Below are 14,432 nucleotides of genomic sequence, written 5' to 3'. Positions count from 1 at the left end.
AATATTTTCAACATATTGCAGTGAGAGGCATAAACTGTTTTATCCAGGTTAGTTTTCCTCTCATTTATTGTGTACTGTTGGATAAAACTTCATGGGTATTCAGGCTCCCCTTGATCCTGGCTATCATAAATAAAGGAAAGTTTGGCCCTTAAATAAATTTTATTTTCAAGTTAGCAACCACCCTGTTTTGCTTTCCCTCTTCTCATGAATCAATTATTGAGGTCTATTTAATTAAGAACAGATTAGAAACATTTTCATTGTTGTTTTTTAAATTTCCTTTATACTGAAGTGCTATGGAGTTAAAACACCAAGCACAAAAGTGCACAGCCAACCATGACTAACTGCATAAAGCAAATAACAAGCTGTATGATCAAAAATGAGAGCCAGTGCCGCTCATGTGGAATAATAGAAATCATACCACCGAAACACTTCATACACGTCTCATCTAGCGACGTACACATTTCCTCGGCTCCTATCACGCCTCAGGAATGCAGATAGAGACAGAAAGGGACCTGCGCGAGAAGTAAATACCCAGAGGGGAAGCCACATTTCCCTGTGTCTCATCCTGATGGTACCTTATCCCTTCAGCTTGAGGTTCATCGGCTCTGGGGAGGGAAAGGCAGAGCAAGCTCTTACTCAGGACATGCTTCTCTCCTTCCAGCTTTTCTGCAGACATCCTCAGGGAGCTACGCCAAATACACACGCCGAACACATTGCTCAGTGCAGATAACTTGCTGTGTTTGAGCTGGAAGGCTGGTGAAGGACAGCCACTATCCATTCCCACCAGCCACAGAACGATGTCCCCTCAAAGCACACAAACTCAAAATACAATGTTGTATTCAGGGCCCCGACACAGTCCCTGTCTTCACCATCATTAAAAATGACCTTCCACCCTCTGCTGATTTTTTCTCAGGGGTTGCAAAGGCCATTCTTATTTGAGCAAAGAAAATCTTACCTGCTTACGGGATGCAACTGAGAGTTGGCAAGTGCTGGATGTTTCTGCGACATGATAAAAAGATTTTACCGAGCATACTTTTTTTACATAATGTTTTGAAACAAACAAAAAACCAGCTCTTTCCTATTAACTGAAAAGTAAACCCAGCTTAAAATTTTTGTTCAACTCTTACTGCAGGAAATGGGAAACTTTCTGCTGTTTCCTGGGGAATTGGAGAAAGCCAGAGAGACGAGAACAACAAGCAGCCACCCACCAATAAAATGCATGTAGTAAAGCACTGTCAGAGAGATCAAGGGGTTTGCATACGCTTTAGGAAGGATTCGATTTCATTGTCACTTTGGGCCAAGGAGAAGGAGATTCCATATTCCTGCAGTCATTCATCCCGACTACTCCCCTACTGATTTTTAAAATCTGTTGTGGCTCAGCCCTCTCCTCATGCTTCAGAGATGGCAGCAGGAACAAGAGCTCCTGAGCTTCCTCTCTACTTCTTATCCAAAGGCCCTTTAAAAATGCTGCTGCCGAGTGCTAAATCTTTTAAATCCTATCACTTCGATCAGGGGAAATTATATGTCAGCATTATTCTCTCTTGAATTCATTGAGGACTCTAGCTGAGGGGTAAATCCACTGTAAATGGAATGTGAATGCTGCGATGGCTGGGGACAGAAATCTGCACCCTCTTCTCCAGCTCCAATACTGCTGCGTTTTGCATTCATTGGAAGCAGCACATCTGTCCCTTTGGAAATCAGTGCTACACGTGTCAATGTGAGAACAGAAACTTCCAGAGTGTGTTGAGTTGTTGACAAGCCAGTGTGCAATTGGAGATGATAACTCAGATATAGAATTAACCATGTGAATTCTCATCCTTCAAGGTGTATCTGATACCCCCATTCCCTCAGTGATGAGCCTTTTTCTGTGCAAGTTCTTAGTACACTGACCCGCAGAGTGTGTTGAGAAGATTTTCAGAGAGGATACCTGAGGGTCCTATTTTTTCTTTAGCATAATTTCTACCAATTAATGAGTGCTACGGGTCCAGAACTGATGACAATTTGGGTTCTGAGTCCTTAAGAAGTTGAACACAGCATTCACCACTGTGCTCTCAGTAGTCTGCTAGATAGGCAGACTGCCTATCCTAAGCCTTGTTCCTTATTCCTGTCTTATTCCTAAGCACCAGCTTGCACCTCAGCTCCACATCTGTAAATTATGGCATTAGCTCATCTTTGAAAGTGCTCTGAGATCCAGGATGAGAGGTGTGTGATGTGTGTTAAACAGGGAATTCAACTATTCTCAGTGCTTTGCAAACAGAAGTTTGACAGTGTCTCTACCTCAAAGAAGGTATAATCTAAAAAATTAAAATTAAAAAAAAAACCAAAACTGCTGTCAGAAGAGTAAACTCAGCTTTTTTTAGAACCAATAATAACATTCAAACATATTAATACTCTTCCAGTGTGTGTCATTAGCCAATTATTAAACAAAACTAAATATAAAGTTTGCTCTGTACCACGTGTCCCTATTTACAAACTCTTATTTTAGGAAGCAAAATCAGAAAAAAAATCAGGTTACTGTAGGAAACTAAAGTGGTTTTTAGATCATTGGACTTAAGCCCTCCCTAGCAGCTTTCAGATGGTGCCAGGTCAGGAACTAAGAGGAACAGCTGTGAACCAACAAGGCTGAAGGTTGGAGACAAGTCCACTGGCTGGCATAGTCCACTCCAGTGCAAGAATTTTCCTCGGGCTCTTGGGAGGTTGCTAGTGATCATGCCAAACTTCATTTAAAGTGCATTTCTGTGTATGCGTGTGTGAATACTACAGGATTTTCTTTGATAAACTTCTCATGCATGATATGCAGGTGGACAGACTGAAACCTCTTCATTAGAGTGCCGTAGGGACACCAGAATGACGTCACGGAGTTCAGGTGCAGTATCCTGATGAGCTCCAAACTGAGGTCTCTGTGATCCCATTCATACCTGTAGGGAGCAGGAACTCTTTCTTCAGATTTATGCCAGGAAAGCTGTCTTAGCTTTCATTTGAGCCTCTTTGGTGGGGCTTTTAACCTGTGGCTTGGGGGGGGGGGGCTTTAAAACTGCCATCTGTGTGCACTTTACCTCAAGCCGCACAGAATTTTCTGACTTGTGAGTACGACAATTATTAGTCAACACTACATTTGGAAAACAGTTAGAAATTCTGCTACTATATGACCCTTCTCCCCCAATCTGTTCCATGTTTCTACAGTTTTGAGAAAAAAGAGTGGGCACCCCAATTCAGTTATTTGCCTTGGGTTTTGTCAGTCAGAATCAAGAATACTTCTGATCAGCAAGAGGACCTGAGATGATAACTGTTTCGTAGAGATTATCTTTCTCTCCCGTTGTCTTGATTGGAGGGACTGAATGAGCCTTCTTGGGCCTAGACAGACGGCTGTGTGCATTTGGTTGCAATTTGCTCATTTATAGCGAGGTGACCATCACTTTGATGTTCTCCACATGCACTGAAGCAAGCTGGACACGCAATGTAGAGGCCACCTGCAACTAAGCAACTAATCTGAAGTTTACTGGGCACATTTTTGTGGCTGTGCCTAGAGAATGGTACCAGGTATCAAGCTGTACCTTGAGCTTCCGAGCAAACCAGTACTAAGGGTTTCTCTGTAGTGACAGAACAGGGAACTGTTAATGCCAGGGAGACCATACTGCCAGTCTTGTCACATTCTCTCCAGCAAGCTCGGCCTCTTGCCCTTAGGACAGAGTTGTCAACGAATGGGTTTACCTCTTCCTTTTGCTCTTGTTCTCCATGGGAGGGGACAGTAATGCCATTTGTATCCTGCCTACTGGCAGGCACTGCTAGAGCACAGACTGACCCTGTTTCTGAGCTTTCTGAGCTGGCTGCTGAGGTGAAGGAGCAGTAGAATTTCTGTTCCAGTTGCCAATCAGGCAGGTAACATAGCCCTGAGAAAGATGGTGTGCAAGAGCTAATTATTTGTGTATGCTGCTGCCTGAGTAACTGGAGTCTGCCAGGTGCCAAATGCCTCTGGAAATCTCTCAGTTCTGTGGGAACTCAAAGGTTCAGCTTGTTCCTGACCCTTTTATGGAGCCAGACCCTAGAAAAATGCAAACTTTTAGCACAAAGGCTCCTCATCTGCTGGGGGGAGAGTGAATCATACCCATGAGAAACATGAAATAGAAAAAGGACTCCAAATATTTAGTAACCACTGATTCGGTAAGAGCATGGTACATGCTACCCTGAAAGCCTGTCCCAGAGGTGAATCAATGCCACCGTACCTTGCACCATTTCCTTGCATTGCTATTTGTCTGCTTTCCTGCATGAGTCACTTGGGTTGTGATTCCTGGTTTACATGCTTCTAAAATCTGGTGCAATGTTGTCATGACTGTTATGCAGTTGGTAGAAGCTTTATGTGTTTATTGCATTAGGTTCACATAAAATAAAATATATGTATTTTGGATATATAAATTACTTAAATGTCAGGATGACTGGTCTAACACAGTAAGTTTATAGAAGATGGTGGCACGGGGAAAGGTAGGTTGAACCCTGGCTTTGGCACGGTAGGCAGTCATTTGTTAGTCTGTAAATGTTTTGGGGTTTTTGTCACTTCATTCCCTTAGTTGTCTACCTGTGAATGATAAAGAAAGAGACGACACTGTCATTGTACACATGAACTGACGTGGTTTTACTGCATTTGGCCACACACTGCAAAGAAATATGCTGGTACAGAGCAGCCACGGGTCTTATCTTTACTGCCACTCCTTTCACAAGAGATTGATCTTTACACCAACAGTTTTCCATCCTTGGCTTGATAACGTTGCAGTCCTACCTTTTGCTCTTGGTCCGAATGCAGAGATTAAAAACACTCAGTTGATGCAAACGGTGGGTTGATACAACACACAGAATGGGGTGTAGATGTGCTTCACACAACAGAGAGCAGAATTGAAGGGGAAAATGTTGCTTGGAGGCAAGACGCCTCTTTAATTGATTATGGCAAGGAAAATCAAATACCATATCTGCTTTTTTCCTGGAGTATATCGAGACTGATCATAACTAACATCTGTTCATGTTAAGCAAATACTTGTCATGATTTGAACTTCTGTTTGCATACAACTCTGAGTAGTGCATCTTAAAGTCATACATATTCATATAGAATGAAAAATGCATAATGTCTGCATAAAAAGATAAGCTGTATGACTATATATGAAGACAACAACTACAATTCTCACAGCACTGTCATTGGTTAATTTTAAAATATTCAAGCATTATTTAAAAAACAGTAAGCTGAACTTAAAACTACACTACGAAAAAATTGTATAACTGAACCAATGCTGACTTGTTTTCCTCAATATTAATCAAAAAGTTTCCTTTTTTTTTTTTTTTTTTTTTTTTCTAACACTTTTTGTTAGTTATTTTAACCTCCAGTAACATGATCAGACTTCTTCTGCCTCTGGGCAATTGAGTTATGCTCTGATCTTGAGTTCTAAGGGAAATGTTCAATTTTATTTTTTTCCACAGTTGAATAAACAGTACCATGTATACTATCTCTTGTGTTAGGATAGTGTTGTCTTCACATAAGACTCAAATAATGGTATTAGTCATTCATTTCCTTGTACACATACACCCTATTGCGTGTTGACAGGTTTATAAGGATGCAGTGGCAGCCGTGGGTGCTGGGAAGCTCCTAGACGACAGCCTTTGAATCCTTGCAGTCCTGAGCAATGGTGCCTGAGTTAGTCTGTTTATTGTCTGCTTTTTCTCCCAGATGCTTGACTTGTCTGAAAGATTAATACATTAACAAGAGTGGTAAGGTCCAGGGTTGCACATCTTTAAGACATGTTTATTACCAGATGGCACATGAGATTCAAAGGTCACTGTGGAAGGTAACTTTTTAAAGCGAAACAACAATATTTATGTTCAAATACTATGCTGATGAGATCATATGGAAAAATGGTTTTGATTAGTTTATAAATAGCCACAACATATCTACTGAAATTTCCAAACGCCACTTTTAGTCTTCTTTCTTTTATTCTATTACTTCCTAATTCATTTAGTAACACAAGACTACCTTCTTACGTAAACAGACTAGCAACTAGAAAAAAAACCTATACTGGATAGACAACACCAGTTTCTTAAATAATTGAAAATCCAGTGAGAAACCTGGTTCTGTTGTCTACTACTTAAAGCTAATATTCCATATAAGAGTCTTTTAAGACTTGAAAGAAATGTTAATGTTTAAATTCTCTGGGGTAAAATCCACCTTGCAGACACAAGGACTTATTGGCAGATAGCTATCCTTATTTCCAGGCAATATTATGCGCTACAACACATCTGACAAAAATCATGTGATGCTACTTACACAGAATCCATACAATGAAAAGAAAATCCTTTTCTTTAGGATTTCCATAGGAAGACCGACTGTCTCATAGCTCATTAGGAAACATTATTAGTAACATTAAACCTGAAATCTTGTTTATCCTCTGAAATTATCACAAATTGTATGTAAATTCCAGAGGAAATAGTTTTGCACAGGTTTAAAAGGACAGCTAAGCTCTTAATTAACATTTCTTATCTACCATGTCACACAGGCATTAAAATGCAGAGGATTTAAATGGTACTTACTTTTCATGTGATCCGTTTTCAACTTTCATAGCCCCTTCCACTGGGTCCAGTCCTTGTTCTGAAAACTGTTTCAAGGCACTTAACGCTGCCTGAAGAAAAAATGAGTTGTCAAAAACCCCACTGACACAACTGTATTAACACCAAATGAAGGAAGGTGTGTATTTTTGATGTTCTAGATTTAAATGATTTCCTATATATTGAAGCCATTTAGGCTACAGAGCTAACAGGGTATGTAACAGCTCCGTGCATGATAAACAGCTGTGCTTGTGCATGGGTTTGAGGACATCTTCTTCTTCCTGGGAATATGAGTGACTTCCAGTTGTGTTAACGCAAGCTTCATCACCTATATGAAGAACATGATATGCTTTTAGGATTTTTGCTTCTCTGGCCTGTAAAGTTTCTCCAGCTTCTCCATGTGCATTTCTAGAGCCCACGCTTTCTGGAGCTCCCATGGACAAACTCTTCTCTTGTAGATGACTGCAGGAGGTGTGAGCAATGGGAAGAGGGTCAGCAGGACACTACCAACACTCCAAGGCTGGATCTCAAACAACACAGCAGACTGATGTCTTATACAGAGGTAGTGAAGTGTGCTAGACAGGGTGAGCCGGTATGGGATGATTATGAAGCATCAGCAATAGAAGAATGATCAATTTTCATCTGACGTTTTTCTGCACAGGTGCATTCTTTATTAACCAGCTTCTCTCTCATCTTCATGAGTACTGCTTTAGGACTCAAAATTGCTCTGCTCTTCTCCCTAACTACTTTAGTTTTTTGTAATTAATCGAGCAAAGGTTGATTATGAAACTCTCAGACACCACGTGGCCGACTTTGAAAACACACCCAGCACAATAAAACAGTTGAGGTCAGCTCTGTCTTGAAGGTGAAATGTAAAGCAGAACTGAAAAATGGATTTTTCTCTTTAATCACTCCCACCTAAAATGCATTCAGAACTAATCATGGGGGAAATAAAAGGTAACTTTTCACAGACACTGTCACCTAAGGCAACATCTCAAACACTGAACTTGACTGCAGACCCTAGGGCACTGTTCTTCACAGTGAGGCAACAATTGTTTAGAAAATTGGAAGTTGCTCTCTTCTTCATTGTTGGGATAGAAAGAATCCATGTCTCTATCTTCCTTTCCCATTCCTCTTGGAGAGCAGGGACTCTGTCCGGAACGGGAGCTGCCATTGTAATGAATACTAGATTTGCCTTTGTACTAATTCTTTGCCTGGATTCTGTCAACAGCCCCTTCCCTTGAAAGGTATGTTTATATAACTTAAATATTATTAGGCAATGTGTATTTTGGTGATCTGAATAACAGCACAAAAATTGCCAGGCTGTCCTAAACTAAAAGACCACCTATCCCAGATGTGTCTATAGTAATGACTAGCTGCTAAAGCTTCAGAAGGCAGTACAAGGTACTCCTAGTCATAATGCACAAAGGTGAAATCTTTCTAGTATGTGAAGTTTTATGGGTTTTTCCCTAGCAAACAAATAAAAAGCTAAATATTTTATAAAGCGTCTTGGTAAACCTCAGATTATCACTCTTACTTAACCATCCACTCTACCATGTGTTCTGGGCCCTCTGTATCTGACAGCTAACCTGCTTTCCACTTGTTCCTTCTTCCCATCCATTGACATAATTTTGCCCTTCATCTTAAAATCTCTGCTGCCCACATCCATCTTTTTATCTTTTTTTCCATGCTATGGTTAAGGGCTGAGCCTCAGCGTCACCTCAATAACAATTTCTCTCATTACAGGATCTTTCACTTTTATCACCCATTGAGTTCCCTAGTGAATGAATTCTCCCTTTACTAATTTCCTCTGGTTTTCTTGACATTTTGATATATTTGCACTTTTTATAAGACAGCTTTATCTACCACTTCATAGTGTCCCTTATAGTTCTAAATGTGCATTCTCAAGTCCTATAAACTCTAATCACCATCTGCCTTTGCATCCTCGATCTTGACTGCACAGCAAAATCAGTTTGTTCAACATAAATAATTTCTCCCAGTGGCAACAATGGTTTTCAACTACTCTCCTCAACTTCTCTGTTTCTTCCAGTAACCCGACACATTTCTTCATCCCAGTATCTTTCTTCTCCTCCTCTCCCCGGGGTCCTTTCCATCACAATGCAAGCACTCCTCATGATGTGAGGAAGGGGGGTCGATTTGGGCTCCTGTGCTTCCTTGCACAGGACTTCTTCCTTGTTGCATTTTAGTTGGTCATGTGTTAGCAACTGTGAGAACCAGTGAATTCAGTGGGTAGGGACTGGCACGCAAGAATCTCTTGTCTTCTCATAACCATTTGTCCTGATGCACATTAGCAAAACAATCAGGATCTCCTTTCTTCTTATGTATGGTAATCCAAAAACCATTACTAGGTAACAATGCAAGGAGAGGAGGAAGATGACACATCTGCTCCTCCCACGCAGTTTAACTGCTGCCTCATCTGGTTTTGGACCCACCTTGTTTACTTTTTTATAGCCACTCTTAGCTTCCGGGTCTGATGTGTGAATTGTAAACTTGTTGTGGAAGATCTGTTAGTTCAGGCTATTTGTTGGCTTGGACAAAAAAGCCCTGATTGTAACTGGTAAGAAGTAGAGCCAAGTAATGTTTCATTCAAGATTAGATCACAGGTTGATCATATGATATCCAGAACAGTCTGATCGTGATCAGGGTCACTGAAATCCCCAAACCATCAAGAGATTAATTAGACCAACCCAAACTTCCTAATTCCTTTCTAGAATTGCTCTGAATATGAGCACATCTGTTACGTACTACTGTTTTACTCATAGAACTGGCTATTGCAAGGCATAACACAGAAATTACAGAGCAGCTTTCAGGCTTGTTTTCCAGAAAAACTGATTTGAAACTTCCTGGAGGAATATTAGCCACTATCTCAATGGAAAGAGATCACAAGGGCATCTATTCTCTTCTAACAGCAAGGGAAGAAGTACTACAATATAAAATAATGAACTCTTTGCCTGTAAGCACAGGTCATTACTATATGGGTATCAAGGAAGTAAATATGGAACAATTAGAGGAAACATATTAAATGAATGTATGATTCAAGGTGCTTAATGATAAGCAACAACACAACATCCAAATCCTAATGCTTGTAATATGGTGCAGTCTCATTTCTCCACCTCACCCTTCTTCAAACCATGCCCTTCCCAAACTGAAATGTGATATAAAACATAAAATCTCAGATCTATTATATTTCTGAAACCAAATATCAGGGGGAGGAAGCAAGAGGAAAGCAGTCCTGTACTTGTATACTTGATCTTCCAAGTAGAGGTGTCAGGGTGTTTCTGTGAGCACTGTTGAAAAGCCAGCCCTTTACACCATCCCTCATTGCTAGGCTTCTCATCTTTGCTGCTCTGGAAGCCGATGATCTCTTCAAAAGCTCATGCTTCTCAGTACCAAGTTCCCACTCTGTACATCTTCTACCTCAGTCCCACAACTTTCCCAAGCCACTCCAGTGACCCTGGTCTTCCCCCCCCTACTATCCAACCCAGAGCTCTGACTATTTTTACAGCAGAGACAACCACCTCTACTTCTTCACAAATGTCCCCTGACCCAGGCGCCTGCTTTTTCCTGTTCTTAAATCCTCTCCCACCCAGGATCTCCAGCTGCTCCCAGCTCCCAGAGCTAAACTTTCCTCCTCCAAGTCCTCTCAACCTCCTACACCTCATAGTCCTTTATCTTCCAGTTTCCTAATGTGTTCCAGGTTTACATGAGATCTGATTTCTTCTTCATGGAACCATGTCTTTCTCTTCATAAGATACCTGTGGGGGAAGCCTAACTATTTCTATCCCAGTTTTTGCAACAACATTTGAATTTTGGGAAAGTTTCTTTCCTTTTTAAAATGTCTATTCATGGGATGTGACTGAAGAGCAGTAGATGAGTGGTAGAGCGAGCCTTGCAGTGTCTTAAAAACTCCTCCTTTTCTTTTTCCCATAGCCTGATTACATTTCAAAGGATCAGCAAAGCTGAGAGAAGCTGGTAAGTAAACAATACTTCGGACCTTAATAAATGTCGTCAAAGTTTCTCTTCTCCCTGTTGTGCCCTTAGACAGACATGAAGATGCTGGATTCAGGAAGGAAGCTGGTAGCTGAGGTGCTGTGACCTGAATAGTCAGCAGAGTGACACAGAGCCCAAGTAATCTGCAGCGAAGAAGAGTTACAAGCAGACACTGGGCTAATTTAATCTGTGGTTCAATTCTATTAGTCCCAACAGATTTACACTACTTGGCTTAAATATAACTCATGAATGGCAGATAACTTAGGTTAAATGAAAAGGAAAGAAAAGAATGGAACATTTGACAGTGAATCTGGTGAACAATTTCCTCTTTTAAAGGCTCAACACTTCCTTCCATTGATATTTTTCTTACAATAGAGCATCTGCACAGATATAGAGAAATTTTTCTCTCCCCCAGAAGATTTTACAACTGTTTTGTGAGTGAAGCCCCATAGGTTACAGAACAGATGTCCTTACACATTTCTTGTATCACTTGTTTTCTGTGTAGCTACAACAGTGCCAAAAATACGATGCCAACAGGATGCACCGCACTGCTAGCTGTTTGTCTTGGCTGCCATTTCCATTATTAGTATGTGTGTGTATCAGGATGGGGATGGATGTTTCCAGTCATTTTTTAGCTTTCCTCAAGTCAATTGGTAATTAGTAAATAGCATTGAAACTTGTGAATATTCTTCCTGTTTCTCACTCTGGGGATTAAGCTTCTTATAATGACAGTCTAGTAACATTAGATCATTCTTTTAGCAAGAACAGCAGACAGGCGCTACATTAGCCCATGTGCATTTAAGACCACATCCTCATGATAAAATTTTCACATGTTTGTTTTAGCACAGTATGTGGTTTGTGTTTTTCCTCTTAAATCTATATTACATTTCAGATTATTCCATGAAGCTGAAAACTGTAAAAGTTTGTTGTTCTCTGTGGCCTTTCCAGTTGACTTTACCAAGGAGGTCTGAGACAATCCTAATAAACACACTGCTTGATACTGTTAGTTTACTCACGATACATCTCCTAACATCAGTTCTCTAAGTATATAAAAAAACATAGCCATCTTGGCCTTAATCAGTGTTTTCTAAAGACATAAAGTTATGAGCAGAAATAGTTATGCTGCAAAACTGAATTAAGTCAGGGTCCAGAGTAGGTCATGAAGGACAAGATTTTACTGTGTTTAGTAGCTGGGTCTTAGTTCAAGGTTGAGTTTGCAGAGTCAGATGCCTCACTGTGGTCAATCTGCCTGTAGCCACATGCTATATACATGAACAAGTCTCAGGCTGTGCCTGAATTTAGGCTTGAGAAAATGCTTTCATGCCAGGTTAAAACAATAGACAGACCTACCCCTAGTCTTCAATTTCACTTGCAAACCAGAAGCCTAGAAAATGTCAAATCTAATGCATGAATAAAGCTGGTAGCCAGTGTATTTACAAACAATTAGAGTTTATTTGTTTTCTACGCCAAGAGAAAAAATGCCCTCCAAATCAGGGAGGTTCTTCCCCTCTCCCTGACACTTGAGGCCTCAAAAGGCAGTATCATCTGTGCAATAACATTGCAGCAAAGCTCTCTGCATCAGTAATGAGATGCACTTCATGACTTTTTAATATGTGGATTTAAATTTCACATTTAAAGGCTATTGAAAAAACCCCAACAATATCACAGCTGTAGAGGTGAGTTTGAGGACTTAGTGTCCCAAAGCTGAGCAACTATTTAAATTTGTATCTATTCAAAATTATTGTTCTTGGTGATTGTTTTTGCTCTCTCTTGATGAAGGAAGTTTTGACCAAGCTTACACCTATCTTTAAGTTGTCCGCACTCAAAATTTCATGCATACAGAAATGCACAAAGGGAAGATATATTTGCTTGTGTAGACTTACATACATATACACAATGTAGCTAAAATTTGACTCCTTAACATATCCATTTAATTCACTCGCATTTACCAGGTTGGCTCCATACAAGCTAAACAAAAACTATGTGATGGGTATTGCAACCAAATCCCTTTTCCTCACAGCTTCTGCTGTAAATTGATTTACTATATCACAGGCAATAACTTCTGCTAGGAGTTTTAGCCACTTTGCTCACAATGTGCTGTTCTTCCCAGTTGATTAGATTTCACGTGAACCATCGTTAACATCTGTTTAAAAATTAAATTCAGAAAGGCTTTTCACACTGCACAATATAAGTCTTAATTAAATGACTTTAAGCCCTTTCCTCACACAGTTTATGATATGCATGAAAAACACAGGGTTATAATCTGATTAACTCATGTAGTTTACATGGAAATAGCATTTTCCAAACTGATTAATCTCTGCACAAAGGCATAGTCACCTGATAGGCACTACAATTAAGGCTACTGATTGCACCTGTCAAGAGAAGGAGCTCGGAGGATTGGAGTCCACTATCTTCAAACAAAGAATGACAACTCACAGATGTAGCTTAGAACAAGTCCCACGTAGTAGTTAATGCTACCCCCAGGCAACTCATGCAGCCAGAATTTAAATGACACACAATCCACGTACAGCCTGACCTTGCCAGCTTTCTGGAGGTAATCCTAAAGTAAGGATTAACTGTTCTTGAACCATTTTTCCAATATATTAAGCAGACCTTCTATCAACAACAGCATGCACGTCACCTTCTTCCACCTAGTTTTATTGAACATGTCTACTCATTCCTCCATGTCTCTCAATATTCCAAGAAGTGGATGGAGTAAAAGACACTATTCAACATGAAATTTTATTTCTGTAGGTTTTAATTTTCAACGATCTACTTAAGTAAATGGACTGCTTGAGTTAACAGTAGGGAGAGTCAATTAGGCACCGATTATTTTCACATGTGAACCACCACACTAGAAATCTCACTGCCATTCTTGGGACTATGCAATAATTCCAGGAGTAATGAATGGCAACGCATTCTCTCAAAGCCCAAGAAGGAGCTGCATGATCATCTGGGGTGAGACAGTTCTATTGCTTTAATGGTGATATAAAATTTTCTAGTCACAAAGAGAGAAAATCATGCTGAAAAGCACTTATTTTATAAAATAATTAAAAGGTATGCTTTTGTATGAAGAGTATTTCATAAATAATACTGAAAGTCAAACTTAACAGTAACATAAGAGATTAATCCAACATGGAGAGGCTAGTCTGGTAGTCAAGTTTAGGTTGACTTCTTACCTGCATTTGGAAATAAGAGAGAAAAGGATTGCCAAAAGATCTGTGTGGGACTATTCTTAAATCTGTATCTTCTCAGACTCCTCCTCTTCACATATTCTCAACTGTGAGGAGCAACATTTTCAAGTGCTATGAAAATGCTAACATTTGCCTCCGTGGCAATCTATGCTGAAAACCAGTAAATTGGCACTTTTTCATGAACATCTCAAAAAAGCTTTCAGGTTCAATGTCAGTATCTACTGAGGTGTCTCTACATCTTCTAACAGTGAAGTGAGGTGTGAAAGTTCAGCACCAGTATCAGCAATTAAATAGATCATAATCAAGTCTCCTTTGTCAGATAATTTTGATATCTTTTCAATATATATTCTTTGGTTCTGGTCTAGAAATCCATAAGTTATTTTAAAGTAAATTTATTTATAAATTCAAAACTTCATATTTTTTTTTTCAATTGTTACAATTGAAAGAACAAAGACAGAAAGAATCATGCATCATCACAGCTTACGTATGAACATGAAGAAAAATATTTTCAAATTAAATTTACAAGTGTTTACACTACATATATAGAACAGAATTTCACCAGACAGCAATTAATTTTAAAATAATCTTGTTTCTCATTTTGTATCCTCAGAAAAGAGCTACTTAAACACTAACTTTTAGAAAGAG

General features: G+C 39.7%; 1 protein-coding gene across 6 annotated transcripts in view; it reads right to left on the bottom strand.

The window, feature by feature from the left end:
- Positions 1 to 4,609: 4,609 nt before the first annotated feature.
- STAU2 (staufen double-stranded RNA binding protein 2) overlaps positions 4,610 to 14,432 on the bottom strand; it is a 171,604-nt gene continuing 161,781 nt past the window's right edge. For all 6 annotated transcript variants that reach the window (XM_033007953.2, XM_042786251.1, XM_042786252.1 and 3 more), the window contains 2 exons: positions 6,568 to 6,656; positions 4,610 to 5,723 (listed from right to left, as the gene is read on the bottom strand). In XM_033007953.2, the coding sequence (XP_032863844.1) occupies positions 5,630 to 5,723; positions 6,568 to 6,656 (183 nt within the window). In that variant the 3' untranslated portion in view covers positions 4,610 to 5,629. The remainder of the gene's footprint in view (positions 5,724 to 6,567; positions 6,657 to 14,432) is intronic.

Source organism: Tyto alba, unplaced genomic scaffold (assembly GCF_018691265.1).
Source record: "Tyto alba isolate M040663 unplaced genomic scaffold, T.alba_DEE_v4.0 Super-Scaffold_9, whole genome shotgun sequence".
Taxonomy (NCBI): Eukaryota; Metazoa; Chordata; class Aves; order Strigiformes; family Tytonidae; genus Tyto; species Tyto alba.
This window is presented reverse-complemented; position numbering and strand designations above follow the sequence as displayed.